Genomic DNA, 24,654 nt, shown 5'->3' with positions numbered 1-24,654 from the left:
CAGCAAACATGTAGAGCCGGGGAGGGTGGGGAGTGGCCAAAGCAAATCCCTTAAGTCGCTGCCGTCTTCATAAACACCTCACACATGGACCAACCCCGAGAGGGGAGGGAGGAAGGGACTGAGCAGAGGGGAGGGAGGAGAAGGGGGAGCCTCCTCAGTCGTGGCTGTGGTCCTCTCTCCCCCACAGCCACCCTCGCCACCTCCCTCTGAGTATGCGATTGGGGTGGGGCAGGGAGGGGATTGCTTGGCCAAGGAGGGAGGAGAGGAGGGGAGAGAGAAGGAGCCTATGTGAATGTGAGTGTTGCTCTTGCTCCCTCTGTCAAACTAACAAAAAAAAAAAAAGGTCTCTGCCTGTGGTTGGTTGGATAAAAAACCTGGAGCAAGCGGTGGGAACATGCATGGAGAAAGATCTGTAGGGACTGCGGAGAGGAGCAAAGCCTATGTGAACTGTCAATTTAGCTCCCCGAATTAAACATCTGTGAATCTGCTGCGAAGCAGATTCGCGCACTCCTTGTATACCCCACAGTATGAAGGCATGTGTGAATAACTCCCTGTTTCCCCCCTGAGAAAATCCCATTTGAAAGCTCAACCTCCTGCTTAAGTTCCTCTGCACAAATCTTGTACTGTATTTGCTTGTGCCCCAACTCTCTGTAACTATGTATCCATCGCAGAGCTTGTGTTTTGAGACACAACCCACAGGTTTCCAGACCCAATCCTACAAATTCCTTCAAATGCTAACATGGAAATGTCTATTTTCTTAAGGAGCCTTGCCACATTTTGTCATTCAGATACCATAAATCCAAGTATATGGCAACAGCTGCAAGAGAGAGCAACAAGCAATTGTGTAGACTTATTCCTAAACTGGGCAGTTCATCTCCACGGTTTCTTTTCCCACAAGGCCCCAAGAAGCCTCTTTCCCTTCTTCCGCTGCTCTGCTGCTCTTATGTTTTCCCATAATGTCTCACACTCTCGGAGACCTCGAAACCACCCCAGCTTTCAGCAGCCACTGATAAAACTCTGGTCTGCAACTGTCAGGGAGTTATCCTTGCCCCACTGACAGATTTTTTTTTTTAAATAGGGCATTTATCTTTAGCTTTTTTATCAGCAGTAAAGTACTCTCCTGTCTTCGCTCCCAGGCAATGACATTTCCTTCCATCCCTTCAGACAGCGTTGAGTGCTCCTGGAGATTGCTTGGTGACCCGGGCCTCCTGGGTGTGAGGATGAGCTTCACAGGCTGAGGAGATTGATTCCAATGGGTCAGATATAACAGACACCCCCAGCCCTTGTGCTGCAGAAACGATGGTGGGAGTGCCAAAGGACTGTCTTTGTCATCAGAGTCCCCCAGCCTCAAGCTTTGTGGTGACTCAGCATTGGGTAGGAATTTGAGCTGAGGTTTAAATGGGTTTCAACTTGATCCAATTTCACGGACCCCCTTCTTTAATGAAGAAAACAGGCCATTTGACTCTTGAGCAGCCCAGCAGAGGCCAGCCACATACACTATGCTGGTAATGAGGGAGAGCTTTAAAGAAACCTTTGCCAACTACTCCACTCATAGTAGTCTGCATTTGCCGGGGGACTGGGGGAATTCATGACGTTAAAATGGATAGCTAGTTATGGCTTCTGCTAGCTGATAGAGGTCAAGCTAGATGTGATGTGGGGGAGATTAATGAAGGCTCTCCTGACAGCTTTTTTGTTGAAAGCCTAGCCCTGCAATTGGATTGGGGGCACCTTCAGCAGCCCACAACAGCTTTGAGGGCTGTTCTCAACAAGAAAACAGCGTAGAGGTTAAACCACCCAATTTCTGCATCACAGTTCTGATTCATATTGGGACCCCAGCTTCTGTGGTTTGAAACTGAAAATAGATGAGGCGTTTAACATCACATCACAGTTTGGGCCTTAATCCCATTTAAAGCATAACCTACCTCACAGGGTTGTTGTGAGGATAAAATGGACTCTAGGCTCCTTGGAGGAAGAGTGGGATATAATACAAATGAATAAATAAAGCATTGGGACTTGTTAGCTGAGCAGGCATGATTCCATTGCTTCCAGTGGAAAAGTTCTTATTAACTTTTGCTGGGTTGTGGATTGTGCCACATTTCTAAGGAAACCTATGATCTGCCCAACTGTACAGAAGCGCAGTGCATGGTATAAGTTGGTTTACTATGGAAGTGTGCACCTTACTTTTTCAGTTTCTTTAAGATCTTCAATATATTTCTGTTTGATTTCTACCTTTTAGATCTTTTGGCTACTAACCGCTCAGTCCTCTTTCTTGGCCATCGGGGAATTTTAGACTTCCGCTCCTTGTATCTTGATGAATACCGTGACCGCTTGTTCATTGGAGGAAAAGACACATTGTACTCTCTTCGGCTGGATCAAACCAACATGGATGCCAAGGAGGTAATGCTCTCAAGATATAGGCATGTGCTAATACTTGCAATTGTACATGTAATAATGCTTAACAATTAGCAATTTTCTGAAGCACAAAATGTTTCATGTATATTATCTCTGTACTCTTTTTTATGACAAACATGTTAGATAGACCAGTCTTCTTATCCCAAGTATTACTTATGGACTAAAGGCTGCAAAGAGATATTGTAGGTGGCACTGACTCACACTGCATATGCTGAGAAATATTTTGTGGATGTAATGGAGGAGGGGCCATTTTTGCTGACTTCCTTGACAGTCCATTGCGCCTTCTGAACATATGATTATGGCAAATATTTATATACCACTTTTCAACAAAAGTTCCCAAAGCTTTTGTTGAAAAGCGGTATATAAATATTTGTCATATTCATAAGTTCAGAAGGCACAAACAAAATTAAATGGCTCCCTGTCCCCAAAGGGCTCACAGTCTAAAAAGAAACATAAGATAGACACCAGCAACAGTCACTGGAGGGATGCTGTGCTAGGAATGGAAAGGGCCAGTTGCTCTCCCCCTGCTAAATAAAGAGAATTGCCACTTTTAAAAGATGCCTCTTTGCTTGCTTGCTTGCTTGCTTGCTTGTTTGTTTGTTTAATAAATTTCTGTACCGTCCAAAACGCAAGTTTTGAACATCTGTCCCTGGGAGTTGCAGGTGAGGTCCCTCAAATACTCTGGTGAGGAAGAACAGTGAAGGCATACATTTACGCCAGCTATTTCTTCGTGCCTTACTTGTAGTTGGGAGTTATATAGATAATAACCTGGCTACTGTGAGACACAGTATGCTGGACTAGATGGGCTTTTGGTCTGATCCAGCTGGGCTCTACGCAATATTATACGTAAGATAGACTCATTTTATGAGGCTGGGATGATAGTTGTCAAATGAACTGAAAAAAATGGTGGGCGTGCTTTAGGTAGGAAATAAGTTCATTGTTTGTTTGATTGGTTGATTATGGTGGAATGGCACTCGGAGAGCAGAGAGAAGATTCTGAGCCCTTTTTGACAATTGGGAGAAAGGGCCCAAATGGGGTAAGGGGAGGAAGCCTTGCAATGCTTACACTCTCCTGCAGAAGATCTCTGTGCCATTGCTGGGCGGTGGATTGACCGCCCAGACAACTGCCTGCTGCTCCCGGCAGCATGGAGGTTTAGGGGCAGGGAGGCCCTGTCCCCCGGAGCTCCCATAATGCACCACATGGGTGTGCAGTGCATTATGGGGAGCCTCCTGAAGCAGGCTGAGAGGCTACTCATGTGTAGGTGCGGCACTGAGCCGCGTGGCACTGACACATGTTCAGTTAGCCAGGGGTAAGACAGTGCTTGCGCCCTTAACTGTAGCTAACAGCCGAGGCTCCCTACCGGGTTTGCTGCTCCTGGGAGTCCCGCGCCTCCTGGCGGTTCACACGTGGAGCAAAGACTGTCTAAGCCCAGTCTTTGCTGCACGTGTGAACAGCCTCACTGATTATCAGTCATTGGGTAGAACCTGCACTTCTTGTCAACAACAGTGAGCTAAAATCAACCTCTGTTATAACTTTGTTCTATATGACCCAGAATTGGAAGAATTGAAAACTGTGAATAAGGTCTGTCTCATGAATCAATCAATCAATTTATTTTAGTCTTTGGCCAGCGTAAGATGATGAGATTTTTTTCTCTTCTGCATTTGTTTTAATCTCATGCTGGTCCCTGACTGAAATAAAGAGATTTGATGATGAGATAAGATAAAACATAACAACAGTATCATTAAAAGCAGTCTGGTTTTGAATCCCTGCTGGTATGTTTCCCAGACTATGGGAAACACCTATATCGGGCAGCAGCGATATAGGAAGATGCTGAAAGGCATCCTCTCATACTGTGCGAGAGTAGGCAATGGTAACCCCCTCCTGTATTTTACCAAAGAAAACCACAGGGCTCTGTGGTGGCCAGGAGTCAACACCGACTCGACAGCATACTTTACTTTATGCCAGTTAGTAACTGGCAAAAGATTGGACTTTATTGCTGTGCTGTTCTGAAGCCCCAGGCCCCAGCCTCACATGCCTAAGACATTTCCCCTCGGGTGGCTTGTTTAAATTTTATGGCCTCCATGCATGACACTGCCACATTCCCATGTTGGTGTTCCCACAAGGTAGGCATAACATTTAAAAGCTCCATACCTGGGTATTACTCCCTATTGTGTCTGCAAAACAGCATGGAATATCGCTGGTGGTAATGCCGCTGTGCATGTGCTGCTTGCATATGGGCCAATGCCTAGAGTGGCTCTAAAATGTTGTGTCCATTGAGCAAGTGCCAGGATGGGTAAGTGCTTTTCAGTGGCCTCCATGTAGACACCGTAAGAACACAGGTCATTCCTCAGAGGAGCTTTTTTTCCATAGAAGCTGAAATCTGAGATGAACAGAAGGAACTCGGCAAAGTTAGGCCTTAGGTGCCTTTAGAGCCCAGGGCACAGATCTTATTAAACAGAAATGTGACACCAGCCAAGACTGTGTGTGTATTTGGAGGTGGGGGGACATTGCTTAAGGAGGTTTCCAGCCAAAGGAGATTATATTGCAATTAAATGTAACTGGAAGCATGGGAAGTCTGGACAAGTGATCAGGTTCTGAGCAATTAATATAATATGGCAAAAGGATCTGTCTTTCGTAGAGGTTTAATGGTTAAATCAACTGCTGGGTCAAGACTCAGCAAACATTGTGACAGGAAATGAGATATTTGATGGGATAAATGACTCTAGTCTTGTGTGTGTGTGTGTGTGTGTGTGTGTGTGTGTGTGCAAATTACGGTAATTATATGGTTTGGTAATTATACGATTCATCCTTACAATGATTCTGTGAGAGGCCATTAAAAGCCAAGCTACCCATCACATTGGGCTGGAACCCCCCTATAACTTTCTTTTTGTAAGCAACCATGGTGGCAGGGTGTGGGGCTGATTGGGATTTGGGCTATGCAGGAAGGGAGATCCAGCCCTCATAGTAACTCCACCCTCATGCTGTTGCCCTGATCAGAACTGCCCTCTCCTTGAAGCTGCTATTAATAACAGAGGGGAACAAGTATGGGCACAGTTTTTGATGGTGGTTTAGTTGAATGATGATACGTGGAATCATCCAGTATATGATCTTGGGTCCTCCTTGAGTGAGCTCCAGAATATAGTTTCCATTTATTAGTGATATAACATCCTCTTGTACTGCCAGTTGGTTCCTCTTTGGCAAGTTGAGCTAAAGCTCCGAAACTGGAGACCCTGCAATTTTCAGCTGAGGTGTGACTGACTATATGTGCAAGCATGTTTCTTTCTCCCATTCGGAGACTGAGAAAAACTGAGTGGGATTTGGAGCTCTAAAACTTATATAGACTAGTCACTGTGACTGTGCTATCGTAGTCTACCTTTCATCCCATTTGTCTTCCAGTGCTGAAGAAGTTGCTAAGGAAATGTATTTTAGATTTGATTTTTAACACACAAAATTGTGTTAAGAAAGAGAGCTGGTCTTGTGGTAGCAAGCATGACTTGTCCCCTTAAGCTAAGCAGGATCCGCCCTAGTTGCATACGAAAGGGAGACTAGAAGTGTGAGCGCTGTAAGATATTCCCCTCTGGGGATGGAGCCGCTCTGGGAAGAGCATCTAGGCTCCAAGTTCCTTCCCTGGCATCTCCAATATAGGGCTGAGACAGATTCCTGCTTGCAAGCTTGGAGAAGCCGCTGCCAGTCTGTGTAGACAGTACTGAGCGAGATGAACCTATGGTCTGACTCAGTATATGGCAGCTTCCTATGTTCCTTTGTTCCTATATATATGATTTCAAACATCAAATGGTAATGAAACAAATTTTAAAAATTATTCCTATAAACATTTAAAATGTTTCAATAATTGCATACATAATTTCAAACATTAAATGTTTTCCATTAAGTAATGGAAAAAATTGAATGATTATTCCTATGCAGTATACACAAAATTATTCCAACAATAAATAGCTCTTTAAAACTCAATATTTATTTCAGCTCAGTACTGAAAGTCAGATGCCATGAATATATAATTTAAACTTACAGTGCAGCCAATCTTTATATCTATATCTATATCTATATCAATGTTGTACTTCTGCCTTCAATATTGAACAAATGATTTCCAGTGTACACTAAACTGAGAGGGAAATGTATTAGTGATGTGCAAAATGTTTTGACTTGAAATGGGCTGTTTCGAGTGTTTTGAGCTTGAAACAAAACACCCTTTAAATAAAAGGCCTGTTTTGAGCTTGGAACAAAACAACCCGATTTCGAGTTGAGATGTCAATGTTCTGAGTGCCATTTTGGAGGCCTGTTTTCCCCTCACTGACTGATTTTCTGGTGGTGGCTTGTGATCTCCTTGCTTCTTGGTTGGCTTGTTATCCTACAAATCAAGTGTTGTCATGGGCAACTATGCCTCCATTGGCATTGTGGTTTGTTTTGTTCATGAGATAGTTTTGTAGCAAGAAATGGGCAGTGGCAGCTTTCCATGTGTGCATGCAATATTTCTTGGTGATTGCTGTGATAAGCTCCATGTCTGACTGAGACTAGCTTGTGCTTCACTCACTGCTCTGGTCTGCTCTGCGATCTGCACTGCAAGGTATACTCAGTCAAAATGTGGCTGAAATTGCTCTAGTTGAGCTTATGGCTATGCTTGCTACCAAGAGTGCTGCTATGGTGGCTGTTGCAATGTTAGGAAGTAAGGAGTCATAATTGTATGTGAGAGAGCAACTTGTGCCAATGATGTTACTGCAGCGCAGGCACTGCGGCTGGCAGTGAATTCTGGGTCAGTGATTATTTTTTAGCCATTTTTGGAATGTGTTTGAAATGTGTGTTGGGAGGGACAGATTTCCTTTTACTGTGTGCTTCTGCAGTGTTTTTTAAGGCAGAGTTTCAAAATGCATTGCAAACTGCAATGCAAAACTTGTGTCCATGCACTCTGTGAGTGTAGCTTGTTCCAGCCATAGGGAACAATGGGGAAACTCAAAGCAGCCCATTGTTCCCTATGGGTAGCTCCTAGGGACACCCAAGTAGGTTGGATGGTACAGTGTGATGGGTGCTACCTACCACCCAACTCTCAAAAGAAATGGGCAAGTGGGTGATTCGAAATCATTTTCTAACCTTTTCATAGGTTGCTATGGAGGTTTTGGGGAAAGGTTAAAAATCACTTGCTCCCCATTTTTTGTGGGCTGTGTGGTAGGTAGCCCTCATCATGCCCTACCACCCAACCCACTTTGGTGTCCCCAGGAGCTACCCATGGGGGAAAATTGGGTGTTTCAAGTTTCTCCATTGTTCCCTATGACCAGAACACTCAAAACTAGGGGGTATGCACAAACTATCTGTGCTGAACTGCCTTGAACCGGGGCCAGTTCATTGGTTTGATCACAGACTGAACCGTGGGTGGTTCAGTCCATGATTGAACCAAACCAGGCCTGGTTGGGGCAAACTGGTTTGGCACAATAAGTGGGCTGGGCAGGGGCAGCAAGCGACTGAGTAAGCTTCTTACCTGGCCAGCACAGCTGCTGGCGCCGCCACTTGCCCTCCCAGCAGCCCCAAGAAGTGCACTCTGCCTCTTTTACCAAGCTGCTGACTTGGTAAAGGGGGCGGGGGAGCATGCTGCTAGTTGCCACTGGGAGGATGAGTGGTGGCACCGGCAACCACACCAGCCATGTAAGCAGCTTACTTGTTCGCTTGCTGCCCCCGCCTGGCTGCTCTTTACTCCTGAAATGGTCTCCCACCCCTATGAAATGGTCCCCCACTCCCTGGATTCCCCTTTACAAATAGATCCCCCGAACCAGTTTGGCCCTGTTCGATGGTTGGACTGGACCTAGTTTGAGTGGACACAGAACTGAACTAGGTCCAGTTGGTTTGAATCTGCTTTGGACTCAAACTGAACTGGCCAAACTGATTCAGTGCATACCCCTACTCGAAACGTTTTGAGTTTTGTTTTGTTGAAACAACTGGTTCAGCTGCTATTTTGATGTAACGTTTCAGCTGTTTGCATTTTGTTTCGAGCTCGAAACAAAATACACAATCTGTTTTGTGCACATCCCTCAAATTTCTGGGTATTTAAGTGAACGTTTTTTTCATTATGAACCCCACCTCCCACTGAGGTCGTCTGGAGAGGTCCGTCTCCAGTTGCCGCCAGCTTGGCTGGTGGCCACACTGGGGCAGTCCTTATCAGTTGCTGCCCTGAGATTGTGAAATGCGCTCCTTACTGAAATACGATCCTCCCCATCTCTGATAATTAAAAAAAATCATTTGAAAATCCACCTCTTCACCCAAGCTTTTTCAGCTTTTAAAATTTTTGGGTTTTAATCTATGTTTGATTTTAAATTATCTAAATTGTTTTAAGTTTTTATGTATGTTTTAACTTGTTTTTGTGTTATTGCTAACCACCCAGAGATGAAAGTCTGGGGTGGTGTACAAATATATGATAGATAGATAGATAGATAGATAGATAGATAGATAGATAGATAGACTGTATATATAATTGAACCTCATTTCCCTCTCTTTCTGTGGGCTGGAAGGAAGTAGCTGACTTGTATTTAGTAATCATAGGTGTTTGACACTGGCAATTTAGTTACATCCTATGTTTTCAGCCATTTCATTAGAACAAATAAATATCAGCTGTATTATCACTTCAACTCCCACTAAACTAAATGGCCTGGAGACTTTTTAGATGGATGTGGGGTTATTCTAGCTGCTTAGTGGCTGTGTTTCCTGTTAATTGACAGAAAATAATGACTAGTCAGTCACCTCCTCTCCTTAGCATACATAATTTTACTCTGTTGTATAGCCTAATGGCAATTCAGAGCTGTTATGAAAAGAGATAATTTAGTTGATTCAGATGAGGCAGAGCTTCCTGTTCATCCTGTCCAAAACATTGAAAACCTTGGTTTTCACAAAGTGCCTTGCCTTCTTTACACTGTCCACAGCAGGGTTATAGACTTTCAGCAAAGCTAGTTTGGAATCTATTGCATAAGGATTCCATATATAAATCAAGTCAGCAGAAGACACAGAGCTCATTCTCACGGTCAGCAACATAAAGGTAGAAGGCAGCAACATTTGCTGCTTGTGAAAACTCATAGGAAGCCCTCCAACTCAGCCCACACAAATATGAGTTTTTAACCTTGATTTTAACTTTTTAATCTTGATTTTATTTGAGGTAGGACAGAAATAGCATCTGCTTATCTCGGAGTTTGACCGTGTGTTGAGGCTGCCATGTTTATCATAGAGGTCTGCAGCTAGAGGGGCCAGTCAGAGTATAGCTGCCTCTGTACTGAGGGCTTACTTTCTACTGGGAGTGCAATGCATCATGGAATACTTGGAGGACTTAGTTCGCTTTAACACCTCATGGACAAAGAACTTGCAGTAGTCTTCTGGGTGGAGAGTGACCAGAGCCAAATGAGGATCTGATTGTCTGTGGGAATCAGGGTAGAGGTTCTTTCCTCCCCACAAACACCCCCAGATGGTCATGTGAAAGACCTTACAGTGTAACTGTGGCACGCTTTGACTAATCTAAAAAAGCCATAAGAAACTTCTGTTCAGATACAACAGACTAAAGCAAGTACAACTGAGTGGGGGCTAGAGTCCATTTCACACAAGTAATGTAGAATGACTGGATGTGCTTCGCCGGGGGATTGGGGGTGGAATTATGGCTGCAGGCCACATCCCAGACCTTTTGTGCAGTTCATTCAAATGTTGAAACTGAGCCTATATACAGCTGTCTCCACATGATTGGGAACCCTAAAAAAACAGGGGTTTTAATCTCATGAGGAAAGCTTTGCTTGCATATAGTTGTAAGCATGTAGTAGGCTCTACTCTGACCTTCATGTGTAAGTCAAGAGCACTGTGTACGACCCTTTCCCTGCCCCAGGGTGGCCAGTGCTAACAAAAGCTATTTCTGGAGATTTCACCCTCTCAATATTTTTCACCATATCCAGACATTAAAATCTTCTGGGTGCTTTCCAGTTTAGCTGCTAAAAAGCAGCTAAATGCCTCGTTCATGCAAATCGCAGTCAAAATGTAAAACCTGCAGGGGGAGCAGTCTCGCAAAAACTAACAACCCGGAGAAACAACACCTTTTTTACGCCAGATAAATGATGTCATAGCACTAAATCGCAGCAATTAAATTCAAAATAAGGCATCTGACATATGAATGGCAGCCTGCAGTCAGCGTCAGGACTGCGGTGTCACAACACAGGAGCACACTTCAGAGATATGTCCTGACCCCGTTTTATGGTCTAATCTGGAAAGCGCCCTGGATTGCTTTCAGTGGTCACCTGGAGAATGATGCTGATTCCTAGAGACTCCAGGCCAGTCCTGGAGGTTTGGCAGCCCTGGCACTTCCAGTTTTTAAAATGCCAGCTGGGAAGACAGAACCTTGGTTCTCTCTTGGATGCATTTGCAGGCTCTTGCTCTGGTAACAATACTGGTCTGAAATACTCCACCGTCCCCAATCCTGATGGCAAAACGTATCTGGCAAGGCTATGGAATTTTCTGTGGAAGAAGAGGAACGTAATTATTGTTAATCACATAATTTGGTTTCTGGAGGCCATTCTGGAAGGAGGATTGTAAGCACGACTGAGCTGAGATCTTGGCCAGCTGTACGTTTTTACTTTTATTTAGGCACAGCAACAAGATCAAATTGTTGTTTGTGCATTTGTTATGTCTTGAGGGTGTGAACCCATGCAAAGGGAATATGGAATGTCATAGAAGACCATTCTCCCTATCTTCTTCCTTTTAAAATGTTTTTACAGAATTCTCTGCCAACAGCCTGTAAAACAAACTTTATAAATCAGTCCTTGGCTTGCATAAACAGTTGTTAGGGTTATGGATAAAAAGCCAAGTTATAAGGCCAGGTTAGGGTTAACCAGATGTGCCTTATTTAAAAGGATCTCTCTTTATTCAGAAAACTGCAACTAAGTGTAGTATAATGACCTCTTGTTTGAGATAAAACAGCTCTAGAACCTCTTATTTATATATATATTGATCTAGTATCTAATGTTAATTATAGTAAAGGAAATGGAGTGAAACATCAGTTACAGGCCATAGAAAAAAGTTTTGTTTTATCCTGTACGTATGTGCTTTCTCTCTTTCTTTCATGTTCTCCTCTAATTATTATCTTGGATGATGTAAATATTCGTTATGCCTAGTGAGTGATCCATCTTCTTAGTGTTTATCTTTTTTCATCAGTTCTCTCAACTCTCCTGTTTCCATGTCTGCTTCTACTCACTTGTTCTCAGTGGGATCTCTCAGTCGCCCCACTTTATGCTTTCTTTCACTTTTCTTTCTTCTTTATCATCTTCCCACTGAAAGAATTTTATGTAATCAATCAATATGGATTATTTTTCTGATCACATGATCAGTCTCCTTGTGCCTATTGCGTTGTGTTCTTCTCTTGATTCTGCTGCTGTTCTCTTTTCTTCCACACACCCATCAGCACGTGATCTTTTTACCCCACCTGATCTTTTTGGACTTCCCCTCTTCAGCCTTGGTTCACTCCATTCCTTCACTATCTTTACTCCTGTCCTTGTGCTTCAGAGCTCACACAGACATCCCCATCCTTTCTCTCTAGCACACCCCTTTCTTTGAAGTTCACCGTCTCCCAGCCTCTGCACTTCTTTTACAATTTTTTAACAATGCATGAAAATGTATTTAGTTGTGTTCGGGCACAGGGAATTAATTGTGCAGTCCCCTTAGATGGAGTGCATCCTGTAGACTCTTCACTCCATGTTGTACATGAGGAGAAATCCTGCTGCAGGCCTGGTGTTTAGTACTCTGGGAGCTGTAAATACTCCTATTTAATAAACCTGTTGTGATACCAAGATCTGAGAAGAGCTGAATGAGTAATCAAGGTTCAGCAGGCAACACACATTTCTTCTCCTTTATTATTTCAGAACTCAAAGGTATTTATTTTTATTTTTAATTTTTACACTTATATTCTGCTCCTCCTCCGAGGAGCTCAGAGCGGTGTACATGGTTATTTTAATCCTCACAACAGCCCTGTGAGGTAGGTTAGGCTGAGAGATACATGATTGGCCCAAAGTCACCCAGTGAATTTCATGGATGGATGGGGATTCGAACTCAGGTTTTCCTGTTCCTAATCCAACACTCTAACCACTATGCTATGCTGGCTCTCCCACTACACTATTTTCCAAGGGTAGAATAGAAGAATGCAATCTACAGTGAAATAGCAGGATGTAAGTGTAATAAGCTGATCTTGATGGAGAGACCTGGAGACAAGGAGGCTTCTAAGAAGTGGAGCAGAATTTGGCTGGAATAGAAGGGTGTATTTTGTTGGCTACTGCAGAGCTCAAGGCAAGCACTGCCTGCTTCCCTGTCCACCTTTAACTCTTATTAATTCCTCATATTTATAATGATCAGTGCATCTTATAAGTGGATTGGCTAACATTCTCATGGGAAAATTCCAAGTGCAGAATAACTTATTCCTGGTGTTCTGTAGCAAGTCTAGGAATCAACCTAATGAAGACTTCTACATGTTTGTAAAAGACCAGCAAAAAGGAAACAGTCTGAAAGCCTGCAATTTCCTGCACCCAGGATTTTCTACTCAGTATTATCCCTGCTGCCTATGCTCTGTCTCCAGAATGATTTGCACTAATGTTTCTGCATTATATTACAGATTTACTGGCCACCTCTCCCTGGACAAAAAGAAGAATGTTTTCAGAAAGGAAAAGACCCAATGGTAAGTCACTATTCCCTGTTAAAAATCATGAGAGATTTGCTCTGGCTCCCACCTAATGATGATAATAATGATTTTGTGAAGTGAATTTCAGGCAACTTGAAAAGGCAAATTGTATCCCTCTTTGATATCCTCTTGATCAACTCATCCTACATCCCCTTTGAACAAGTCCTCTGTTGCTCCTCCTACATATTGGAATGGGCCTGTAGCTCAGTGGAAGAACATCCAGTTAGCATGCAGAAGGTCTAGATTCACTCTCTGGCATCTCTCAGTCAGGCTAGGAAATATGCATCTGAAATCCTAGAGAGCTGCTGCTAACCAGTGCAGACAATTCTGAGCTAGATGGATCAATGGTATAGGCAGCTTCCTGTGTCACTTTTATCAATAGAGGACACTACAAACTGGCTTAACATGTATTCCCTCTACCAAGGAAAGCCTGAAAATTGTAGTTCTAAGAGTGACTAGGGCTAGCTGACAGAATTCTTGACACTTCACCTTCAATTCCCAGGATTCTGTGGGACACCAAAGCTGTTAAATAAAACTGATATAAATTTGAAGTGTAGACAAGGCCAGAGGCAGTCGTGACACATTTTCAGAGGCTGTAACAGAATTGGACACTGTAGTAGTAACCCTTTTTATTTGCATATTTATATACCAGTTACAACCAGTGTCTCAAGACAGTTCACAACAAATTAAAATACATCCATAAAAACTAACAAGAAGTTCTGGTAAGAACTAATCTGCTTACTTTCCTTTCACTAGAATCTTAACTGATAATTACCATCTTCACAAGTTAGCACACTTCTGCCTCAAACGTTCATGCATCTACCTTCTTGAATTGGGGGGTGGGGGTGGATGACATCATCACAAACTATGCCCTTGAAGTGTCCCTATGTGTCCCTACAACTGTTCCAAGTTTGGTTCAAATCAGTTAGGTGATTCACAAGTTAGCCCACTTGCAACTCAAACGTTCATGCATCCTCCATCTTGAATCCGGATGGATGACATCATCGCAAATTATGCTGTTGAGATATCCCTATGTGTCATTCACTGCAACTGTACCAAACTGGGTTCAAATTGGTTAGGCACTCCACAAGTTAACCCACTTGTGCCTCAGACATTCACATGTTCGCCATCTTGAATCGGGTGGATGACATCATTACAGACTCTGCCATTGAGGCATGCCTATGTGTCCCTACAGCTGAAGCACATTGGGTTCAAATCGGTTAGGCGGTTCATGTTAGCCCACTTGCGCCTCAAATGTTCATGCGTCCACCATCTTGATGTGGGGTGCTTGACATCACCACAAACTATGCCATTGAAGTGTTCCTACTATTGTACCCAATTTGATTCATATGTAATGTAATGGGATGAATTGTCCTGGCCTCCAGAGCTCTGCACTGCCTGGTGCAGTGCTGCTCGTCTGGGAGCACATTCAAAGGATCATCTTGTTGGAAGGTTTCGCAGCCTCCCGCTGCCCCTCACTACCTCCCAAACAGTCGTGAGAATAGTTCCAGTGACTCACCACGCAAAACAGTGCAGTGAGCTTGAGCTTAGGCTGGGGTCTGTACTCCCAGAGTGATCGGCCACTAGCAGTGGACAAGCAAGACGGAGAGAATGCTTGTAGAAGCCTTGCATGAGGAATCATTGCACATTTTGCTTGCCAGCCATGTGGTGCCAAGACTTTAAATATCACTTCACAGTCATGCAAGTAGTTATTTAAAAACAACCTGAGACAATGGGGAAATTGAGGGGCCTAAAAGGGGAGGCAAACTCCTTGTTGACAGTCCATCCTAAAGTAATTGCTCCCAAGAGTGGCCATCACTCACTACAGCCTCCACGTGTTTATTTTGCAGTCTCTCACCAAGGGCTGCGGGCTCTGGGGTAGCTTTTCCAGTTCCTGTTCCTTGCTATTTTAGGGTGAGTAGGTGGGTGGCTGTGGCTGTGTGTGTTAAGGGAGTCACTTTTGTAGAAGAAACAGAGAGAGGCCATGGAACCAACAGTCCAGCCTCAGAGCAGGTAGAACAGGGTCTCTGCTCTGAACAGGGTGAGGAGAACTCGGCATCTGGGAACAGAACATTGCAAGTCAGATGAAGTACTTTGACTGGCTTCAGAGACTACACACGCTACAGATCCACCAGTCTGATGGATAAAATGCTCTTGTCGTCATTCTCTCTTCCCTGTACTTATAAGGAACAGTGCATGCTTATTCTTCCCTTGAGCTTCCAGTGGATAGAGGCCATACACAGCCATTGGAGGTGGGGGTGGGCTCAGGGAACGTTTTATCTGAGGCCAACCTCTTCAACAATCCATTTTGTTATGGGGGAGAGGAAAGGTAGCAAAGGCATAAAAAGTATCCTTCCTTTCTTCCCGCGTCCCAGCAATTACTTTGCTTGTTCCCACTTGTTCTACTTAAAGTTAACCCAATTCATGCATCTGCTCTTCCCTTCAAAGGTTCATGCCACAATCAGGTGCTTCAAAACAGAACTTCAGTTTAAGGTTCATGTAGGTCTATGGAGAAGTTTTTACCTGGTTCACCCAAAAGCTTTGTAAGGGTAATGTCATGATCCTGCCAGTGTTACTTGACTTTTCTTAAGCAGACAGTTGATTTCTATGATTTTTTTGTTTCCTTTGATTGTTAACATTTCATGATGCTTTAACAGAGCTCATTCCTTATGATTGTTTCTCTCTCTGGATTATTTATTGCTACTATGAGCTAATGTATGACACCCAGCGATTAGGCCATCATTTTACAGCTGCTGGCTGGCTTTTCTCCATAGACAGTCCATTGGATGCTGAGGAGATAAGAGAAATTGAGCCAATTGGCTGAGTAAATGCTAGTTACCAAACATGGTGTATCATCGACCTAACATTTCACATCTGTTAGCTAGTAAGCAGGGGGAAGAGATGGAAACGGCAAGGCGGAGGTTAGAATAAGTGTTCTTTGCTTTTGCTGCTGGTGGGTTTCCCCACTGACCACCACTGGTGCCCTCTTGCCTGAGCAGGGGCGTAACAAAGCTGGAGTGGGCCCAGAGACAAAATTTTAAAATGGGCCCCTCACTGATACACACACACACACACACACTTCACAATATATAGTGCACTCACACGCACATCCCCATTATGCCAGCTTCTCTAGAAAACTCCACTCCCTCGCCATAACCCCGTCCCTCCACCCTCCCATGGGGAAGAGTGCTCCCGGCTCAGAGTTGCTTCTGCAGACAAGGGCTTTGCTGCATGCATGCAGCCTTTGCTCCGAACTTGGGGTTGGCTTTTCCACGGCACCGAAGCTCTGCAGGTGTTGGGGAGTCATGTGACTTGCCTCTGGGGGGCCCCTCGAGGCGTGGGGGCCCCCAGGCAGCCGCCTCCCCTTGCCTAATGGTAGTTACACCCCGTGCCTGAGAAAAACCAGTTCCTCCTGAAGTATGTTTGCAAGGCTACTTGTATCAGAAGGCTTCTCTAAATGCCATAATTCAGCCTAATGAAAACAAAGATTAATCATGGCTGACAGGATTAAATAGACTCATTAGAGCTCCTCACGCCACTAGAAAAATACCCCTTTGCAATTCTGAAGAAATTGAAGCAAGGGCTTCAGAGCCAACTTGCTTATTAGGGAAAGATAAATGGAAGCAATTAGATTAAGAAACCCTGATTGCTTAGCTGGACTATGGACCTAAATAAACTCCTCTGCTTTGGTATAGCAGCATAGTAATAAGTACATTAAAACTTTTGTTGGAGTATTTTCCTTGTATTGCCAACCTTAAGATTAAAAAAGAGTGCAATAAATATCTTTTAAAATGTATATACTTTTTCATCTTATAATGGATTAAGATTTATGAAGCAAGACATTTAATCTGCCCTTTCCCCCAGTATTTTCATATCTGTCAAAATATGTTAGAAAACATGGTAATTCAAGAAATGATTGAGAAATGAATTTTTCTTGTGCAAAAGAACTAAATATATTGTTAGATTTCAAACTCTATAAATTGCAGTTCATGGAATGCTGGGAAAGAGAACTTGAACTGACAAAGTATCACAAGGTCTCTCTCTCTCTCTCTCTCTCTCTCTCTCTCTCTCTCTCTCTCTCTCTCTCTCTCTCTCTCTCATATATATATGAATATTTTTCAGTGTATCGGTGATATCTATGTGATTGAGAGACTGGTGGCTAACCAGCTAACCAGCTCCAGGCAGTTTTAGAGGAAACCGATTTATCTAGACCCATATCAAATAGGCTTTAGAGCAGGCTATGGAGTTGAGTCTGCCTTGGTCATCCTGGTATCAACAGAGGGAGTGTGACTCTGTTGGTTCTTTTGGATCTCTCAGTGGCGTTCGATACCATTGACCATGGTATCCTTCTGGATAGACCTCTCCTCCATGAAGTTATCCAAACCCCTCTTAAAGCCATCCAGGTTGTTGGCTGTCACCACATCTTGTGGCAGAGAATTCCACAAGTTGATTATGAGTTGTGTGAATAAGTATCTCCGTTTGCTGGTCCTAAATTTCTTGGCAATCAGTTTCATGGGATGACCCCTGGTTCTAGAGTTATGTGAGAGAGAGAAGAATTTCTTTCTATCCACTTTCTCCACACAATGCATGATTTTATAGACCTCTATCATGTCTCCCCGCAGTCGTCTTTTTTTCTAAACTTAATAGCCCCAGGTATTGTAGCCTTGCCTCATAAGAAAGGTTCACTAGGCCCCTGATCATCTTGGTTGCCCTCTTTTCCAGTTCTACAATGTCCTTTTTTAGATGTGGTGACCAGAATGGTACGCAGTACTCCAAGTGTGATTGCACCACAGTTTTGTATAAGGGCATTATAATATTAGCCATTTTATTTCCAATCCCCTTCCTAATGATCCCTAGCATGGAATTGGCTTTTTTCACAGCTGCCGCACATTGAGTCGACACTTTCAACGAGCTGTCCACCACAACCCCAAGATCCCTCTCCTGGTCAGTCACTGACAGCTCAGATCCCATCAGCATGTTCTTGAAGTTGGGGTTTTTCGTCCCAATGTGCATCACTTTACACTTGCCAACATTGAACCACATTTGCACTTTGTCGCCCACTCACCCAGTTTGGAGAGATCCTTTTGGAGCTCCTCACAATCCATTTTGGATTTCACTACCCAAAGGAGTTTGGTATCATCTGCAAATCTAGCCACCTCACTGCTTACCCCTACTTCTAGATCATTTATGAATAAATAAAAAAGCACCGGTCCCAGTACAGATCCCTGGGGGACCCCACTTCTTAATTCCCTCCATTGTGAAAAGTCTCCATTTATACCTACCCTCTGTTTCCTGTCCTTCAACCAGTTACCAATCCACACATGTACTGGTCCCCTTATCCCATGACTGCTAAGTTTCCTCAGCAGTCTTTGATGAGAACTTTGTTGAAAGTTTTTCGGAAGTTCAGATATACTATGTCAACTAAGGGAGGTGAGTTGGTCTTGTCGTAGCAAGCATGGCTTGTCCCCTTAGCTAATCAGCATCTGCTCTGGTTGCATATGATTGGGAGACTACATGTGTGAGCACTGTAATATATTCCCTTTAGGGGATGGAGTTGCTCTGGGAAGAACATCTAGGTTCCAAGTTCCCTGCCTGGCATCTCCAAGATAGGGCTGAGAGAGACTCCTACCTACAACCTTGGAGAAGCTGCTGCCGGTCCGTGTAGACAATACTGAGCTAGATGGACCAATGGTCTGACTCAGTATATGGCAGCTTCCTTTGTTCCTATGTAACTGGATCACATTTATCCACACATAAATAAACGCCATGCATTCTGGAGCGAAGTGATTCTTCTGGTTTTCACTTTAAGTTTTCTCATCACCAAACTCCTCATTTTAGATAAGTTTCCTCTTCTCAAATTCAAAGTGTCTGTGTTAGACTTCCTTGGTGATTCTCTCCCCGCATGTATGCTGAATTTGATGGCACTATGGTCACTGTTCCCTAAAAGTTCCATGACACTGACATCTCACTCCAGGTCCTGTGTACCACACAAGATTAAGTCAAAGGTCACCTTCTCTCTGACTGGTTCCAGGACCAACTGTTCTAGGGCACAATCATTCAGTGTATCTAGAAATTTGGCCTCTTTGTCATTACCTGAATGTGAATTTACACAGTCTATGTTTGGGTAATTGAGGTTACCCATAATTAAAGCTCTCTCTCTTTGATGCCTCCTGATTTCTTTCTGCAACTCCCAGTCACTGTCAGTGTTTTGATCTGGAGGGCACCACATTTCCTTTCAGGCTTTGTATTTTCACACGTAGAGTTTCTGTGGAGGACTGGTCTTCCTAGGTTTTCTAGCTTGTTAGAGTCTATGCCTTCTTTAACATACGGTGCTACTCCACCCCCAATTTGCCCATCCCTACTCTTTCTATAGAGTTTATATACAGAAATAACAGTGTCCCACTGGTTCTCACTGTTCTACTATGTTTCCATTATGCCCACTATAGCTATGTTTTCATTAGCAACCAAGCACTCCAGCTCGTCTATCTTGGCTTGGAAGCTTCTGGCACTGGCATATAAGCACCTATACGCTGAATCTCTTACCTGATGTGTGCTGTCTTTCTTTTGGCCATTTGATCTCTTTTGACCAGCTAGCAGCATCCTGAGTCCTAAAATTGTCCACCAGATGCCTTGGGGAAAGTCCACAGGCAAGAGATGAAGGCATGTCCTCTCTCCCACTGTTTCTCCCCTGTAACTGGAATATAGAGTATACCGTATATATATTCTGGGCAGGAAAGCGTACTTTTCATATCTGTATAGTGGTATAATATATCTGTCTTACTCTTTTGAGTGGGTCATCTACAAATTAAAATATGAAGGATACTAATGGTATTGGCAATACAGTTGTCTCTCTCCAGCTGCGAGGGTTCCGTTCTTGGAAACCCTCACGGTTGGTGAATTCGTGATTGACAGGGCACTGAAATGAATGGGAAACAGGGTGTTAGGGGAATTGCAATTGGGTAAGTACCTACAAATAAAGAAAAAAGAAAGAAAGAAATTCCTCCTGATCCCTGGAAATGACCCCGCAAAACGCCCAGCTTTTTTGAAAAAGTCACCAAACTGCAAATACTCGGGTCATGGTTGGTGAGGGTGGTGAGGCAGTTTCCCAGTTACAGATACTCAAATCTGTGACTGGGAAACCCGTGATTGATGAGGGACGACTGTATAATTATCTACTGGAAAGCTAGCAGTGAAATAACTGGTGGTGTGAAACTGCATTACAAGCAGAAAATCTGTCTGAATAATCAATGGGAAGATGGATTGGATCTCACTTTGAAGAGAATACTACTTCTTTTTAAGGAATAATGGGTTTATTTAAGCACATTTGGATATGAACCTTTTTGCTGGTTTATGAGAATGATTTTAATGATGTGCCACTTCCATGCTATAAATCAGACTGACCTCATTTTATATTAATTCCTGTATAGTTTTAAGTAGTTACCAACTCTGGCCTGGATTTGAACCCAAGCGTACTAAAAGCACAGGGTTATGTAACCCATTATTCAGGTCCCCCAAGACATACAATTTGTCAAAGAAATGTGGTGTGGCTAAGATGGAGATCAGAGGATATAGTATGTCTTATTTGATAAGGTGATGTGGAGGGAGAGACTGGAGCAAGATAGAAGGCCAAGATAGGAGTAAGAGTGAGTAAGGAACTGTTTTTCTACAGCAGTGGATATTGTTCCTTCTGTGTGGTGTGAGATGAATAGATCTTCAGAGGCCTTTGGAATTTGGAGGTTCCCTCAGCAGTCTTCTTGACTTATCTATGCTTATCTGCCAAAGATCGCTGCTCCGGAAAAGGGAGCAATTAATCCAGGTCAGACTCATGAATGGTCATTTGTCATCCTGCCCTGTAACTAGCTACACTTCCTTTTTAAATGACTAGTTGGTCCAGATCAAGGTTGTGTGTCTCCTTCATTTCCTGCTGTTGTTCCCCACTATTACATACTTTATGCACACATATGCATCTTAACCAGAATAGGAGGGCAGCTGAAACTAGGCTGCTTGCTAGTGCTGGCTTTATTCAGTACCTTCTGTCTCAGAAGAGAAAGCAAAACGGAGGAGCACTTCCTTGGTAAACATTCAGGTGGCAACAGGCAGGTGAATGGGGAGTCTTGCCCCTTTGTGCTTTGTAAACAAACAAAAATGCTCATATGGAGACACCGTGTGTGTGGCTGCTGTAAACTGGTAAAGCTTCATCAAGGTTTCTGCCCATTTTGTATCTTTGTATCCGATCTATGCTCTACTGTAGTGAGTTCATGATCGCCCAGAACCCAGTACTTTGGGATGCTGACATATTATTATTATTATTATTATTATTATTATTATTACATTTATATCCCACTCGTCCTCCAAGGTGCCCAGAGCGGTGTACTACATACTTAGGTTTCTCCTCACAACACTCACTCCTGTGAAGTAGCTTAGGCTGAGAGAGAAGTGACTGGCCCAGAGTCACCCAGCAAGTCTCATGGCTGAATGGGGATTTGAACTCGGGTCTCCCCGGTCCTAGTCCAGCACTCTAACCACTACACCACGCTGGCTCTACATGAAGAAGTTGTAAGGAACTTCAGTGTATATGTATTTCAACAATCTGCACCAAGGCAGAATTTATTGTGACAAAATGCTTTATTCCAATGGCCATTTATTCACATATAATCTACCTTCATTTTAAAATTTGTAATACAGTCATCCCTTGGCAACCACGAGGGTTCTGTTCTGGGAAAAGCTCACAGTTGGCAAATTCGCAGTTGGCAAGCTACTGAAATGGCAAATGGGGTTAGGGGAATAATTATGAACTATGTGCAGTTGCGAAAAGACCACAAAATATAGTTAAAATTAGAGAAAAATCCCTCCAAAGCCCCCCCCAATCTCCATGAATCAGTAAAAGGAGTGAAGGGGAACCCTGGAAATCACCCCCTAACCCCCAGAAATCACTACCCCCCCAATACCAAGAAATCTTGCCGAACTGTGGACACTCGAGTCGTGCTTGGAGAGACCTGCCACAATTTCCCAGTCATGGATACTTAAAACCATGATTGGGAAACTCGCGGTTGGTGCGGGATGGCTGTATATCAAAGCTTATAAACTTACAAAAAGTAAAATACATAAATTAGCCTAATAATCCCAATAGGGTGATGCACATAATATCATTGGGAACATTGCATATGGATAAACACAACCCTTCACATTACTGACTTACATCCAATCCAAACTAAGAGTTGTACATCATGGTAAATGCTTCCACATGCGCATGGTGGGGAGAAGGATGTGCACGAACCCACTAAGGATGTGCATGAACAGCGGTTCAAGCACATTTTGGAAGTGGGCCCCAGGAGCTTTAAGAAAGAGGAGAGCAGATCCTTACCTGCTCTCCGCCACCCCATACAACTTTCTGCTGGGGCGGCATGCATCCCAAGAAACCCCACATGGTATCAGCATGCACATAGTGTCCGCGTATGTGCGGGTGTCAGTTGGTGTTGCTGACCATGCAAATGACGCCCGTGCATACGTGGAACCCATGTGCATGCTGATGCCTCATGGGGCTCCTTGGGATGTGTGCCACCCCAGCAGGAAACGGCATGGGGTGGTGGAGAGTAGGTACGGAGAAGAGGTGCTCTCCTCTTTCTTAAAGCTCCCGGGCCCCACTCCTGAAATGTGTTTGAACGGCAGTTCAAACTGCGGGTCATCCACATCCCTAGTGAGGAGCAATGATTTTTTAATTATACCATCCCCCTCTCATGGGACCCCTGGGGACATAGTTTTGGGAGGCACAAGCAGTTGCAGAGGGAAGGGAGGATTGGTGAAAATCACCCCTTTCCTCTGTGCACAAGCAGAAGTGTTCCCAGCAAGCAAGCAACATTTAGTTTGGGTGTAGACTACTGTTTTAATACTGGATGAATACAATCCATTTATACAAACTTGTCTGTTGTATTGTGTTATCATCTTTTGAATTATAATGTGAGTTTAATAATAAATGCAATCCTCCAAATATAATTTAATCACTCTGATCTAGATGGTGGCACTGATTTCTTTCATGCAGATGCTACATACATCCTAGCTGCAGTCAAAAGATGAATGACTAACTCAAAATCTTCCTTCAGCGCTTAAGAACATAGGAAGCTGCCATATACTGAGACAGACCATTGGTCCATCTAGCTCGGTGTTGTCTACACAGACTGGCAGCGGCTTCTCCAAGCTTGCAGGCAGGAATCTCTCTCAGCCCTATCTTGGAGTAGCCAGGGAAGGAACTTGAAACCTTCTGCTCTTCCCAGAGCGGCTTCATCCCCTGAGGGGAATATCTTACAGTGCTCACACATCAAGTAATATGCAACCAGGGCAGACCCTGCTTAGCTAAGGGGACAAGTCATGCTTGCTACCATCAAGCTCTCAAGACCAGCTCTCCTCTCACTTCCTCCTTTATATATCCATAGAGGACTGTTTGGAGTCCTATGTCAAATTGTGCCCTGTTATCTGTTTTATTATTACTGAGAGTATATTGTTCCAAAAAATCATAATCAGTGAATCCAGCCAAAAGATATGTAATAAATCCATCTCAATGGACTGTCATCTAGCAAATGGTTAATATGCTTTTAAAGGAGAGGTGTCAGGTACCATCTGTAATTTATACAAACTTTTCCTTAAAGGGATATTAACAAATTAACAATCAGTTTGTTGTTAACCATTTCTTTCTCTCTTCAACTGAAACCAGCAATTCTCTGTCCCATTCACCAATATAATCAGATCTAGTTAAGTTCATTTTCAACAACAGATGGTACTATCATGTAAACATTTCTTTCCTTGCTCTGTGTCAACATATATTCTGCCATAGTCTTTCACCAGATCATACCATATTTCTGAACCAATGTCAGCATTATATCTCTTAGTTTGGAGACACTAGAAAAAAGGGTCACTTCCCTTGTGTTTGCATTTGACGTCTCTTGATAAGGTAAAGTAAAGTGTGCCACCAAATCGGTGTCGACTCCTGGTGACCACAGAGCCCTGAGGTTGTCTTTGGTAGAATATAGGAGCGTGGTGTAGTGGTTAGAGTGCTGGAGTAGGACCGGGGAGACCCGAGTTCAAATCCCCATTCAGCCATGATACTAGCTGGGTGACTCTGGTCCAGTCACTTCTCTCTCCGCTCTGGGCTCCTTAGAGGAAGAGCAGGATATAAATGTAAAAATTAAACAAACAAACAAATAAACAAAATCTCCTGCACAGTATGAGCTGATGTCTTTCATTATCTTCCTATATCGCTGCTGCCTAATATAGGTGTTTCCCATAGTCTGGGAAACATACCAGCGGGGATTCAAACCAGCAATCTCTGGGTGGCTCAAGCTATTTCCTCACTGCGCCATTAGGTGGCCTTTTGATAAGACAGCATCCCAATTCCTGTTCACAGCTCTGAGATTTGATGAAGATGGAATCTAACCCACTTAGAGATGTGGTCCAACTCAGTCAGCTCTCAACTCCAGTGTGGTGTAGTGGTTAAAGTGTTGGACTAGGACTGCGGAGACGTGAATTCAAATCCCCTTTCAGTCATGAAACTCACT

General features: G+C 43.6%; 1 protein-coding gene across 12 annotated transcripts in view; it reads left to right on the top strand.

The window, feature by feature from the left end:
- The window catches only part of SEMA3G (semaphorin 3G), a 147,287-nt gene that overhangs the window by 81,919 nt on the left and 40,714 nt on the right, over positions 1-24,654 (top strand). For all 12 annotated transcript variants that reach the window (XM_053299543.1, XM_053299540.1, XM_053299539.1 and 9 more), the window contains 2 exons: positions 2,237-2,397; positions 13,040-13,102. In XM_053299543.1, coding sequence (XP_053155518.1) covers positions 2,383-2,397; positions 13,040-13,102 — 78 coding nt within the window. In that variant the 5' untranslated portion in view covers positions 2,237-2,382. The remainder of the gene's footprint in view (positions 1-2,236; positions 2,398-13,039; positions 13,103-24,654) is intronic.

The sequence above is a fragment of the Hemicordylus capensis genome, chromosome 2 (genome assembly GCF_027244095.1).
Source record: "Hemicordylus capensis ecotype Gifberg chromosome 2, rHemCap1.1.pri, whole genome shotgun sequence".
Lineage (NCBI taxonomy): Eukaryota > Metazoa > Chordata > Lepidosauria > Squamata > Cordylidae > Hemicordylus > Hemicordylus capensis.
Note: the sequence above shows the minus strand (reverse complement) of the source record. Positions and strands in the feature narration are given on the sequence as shown.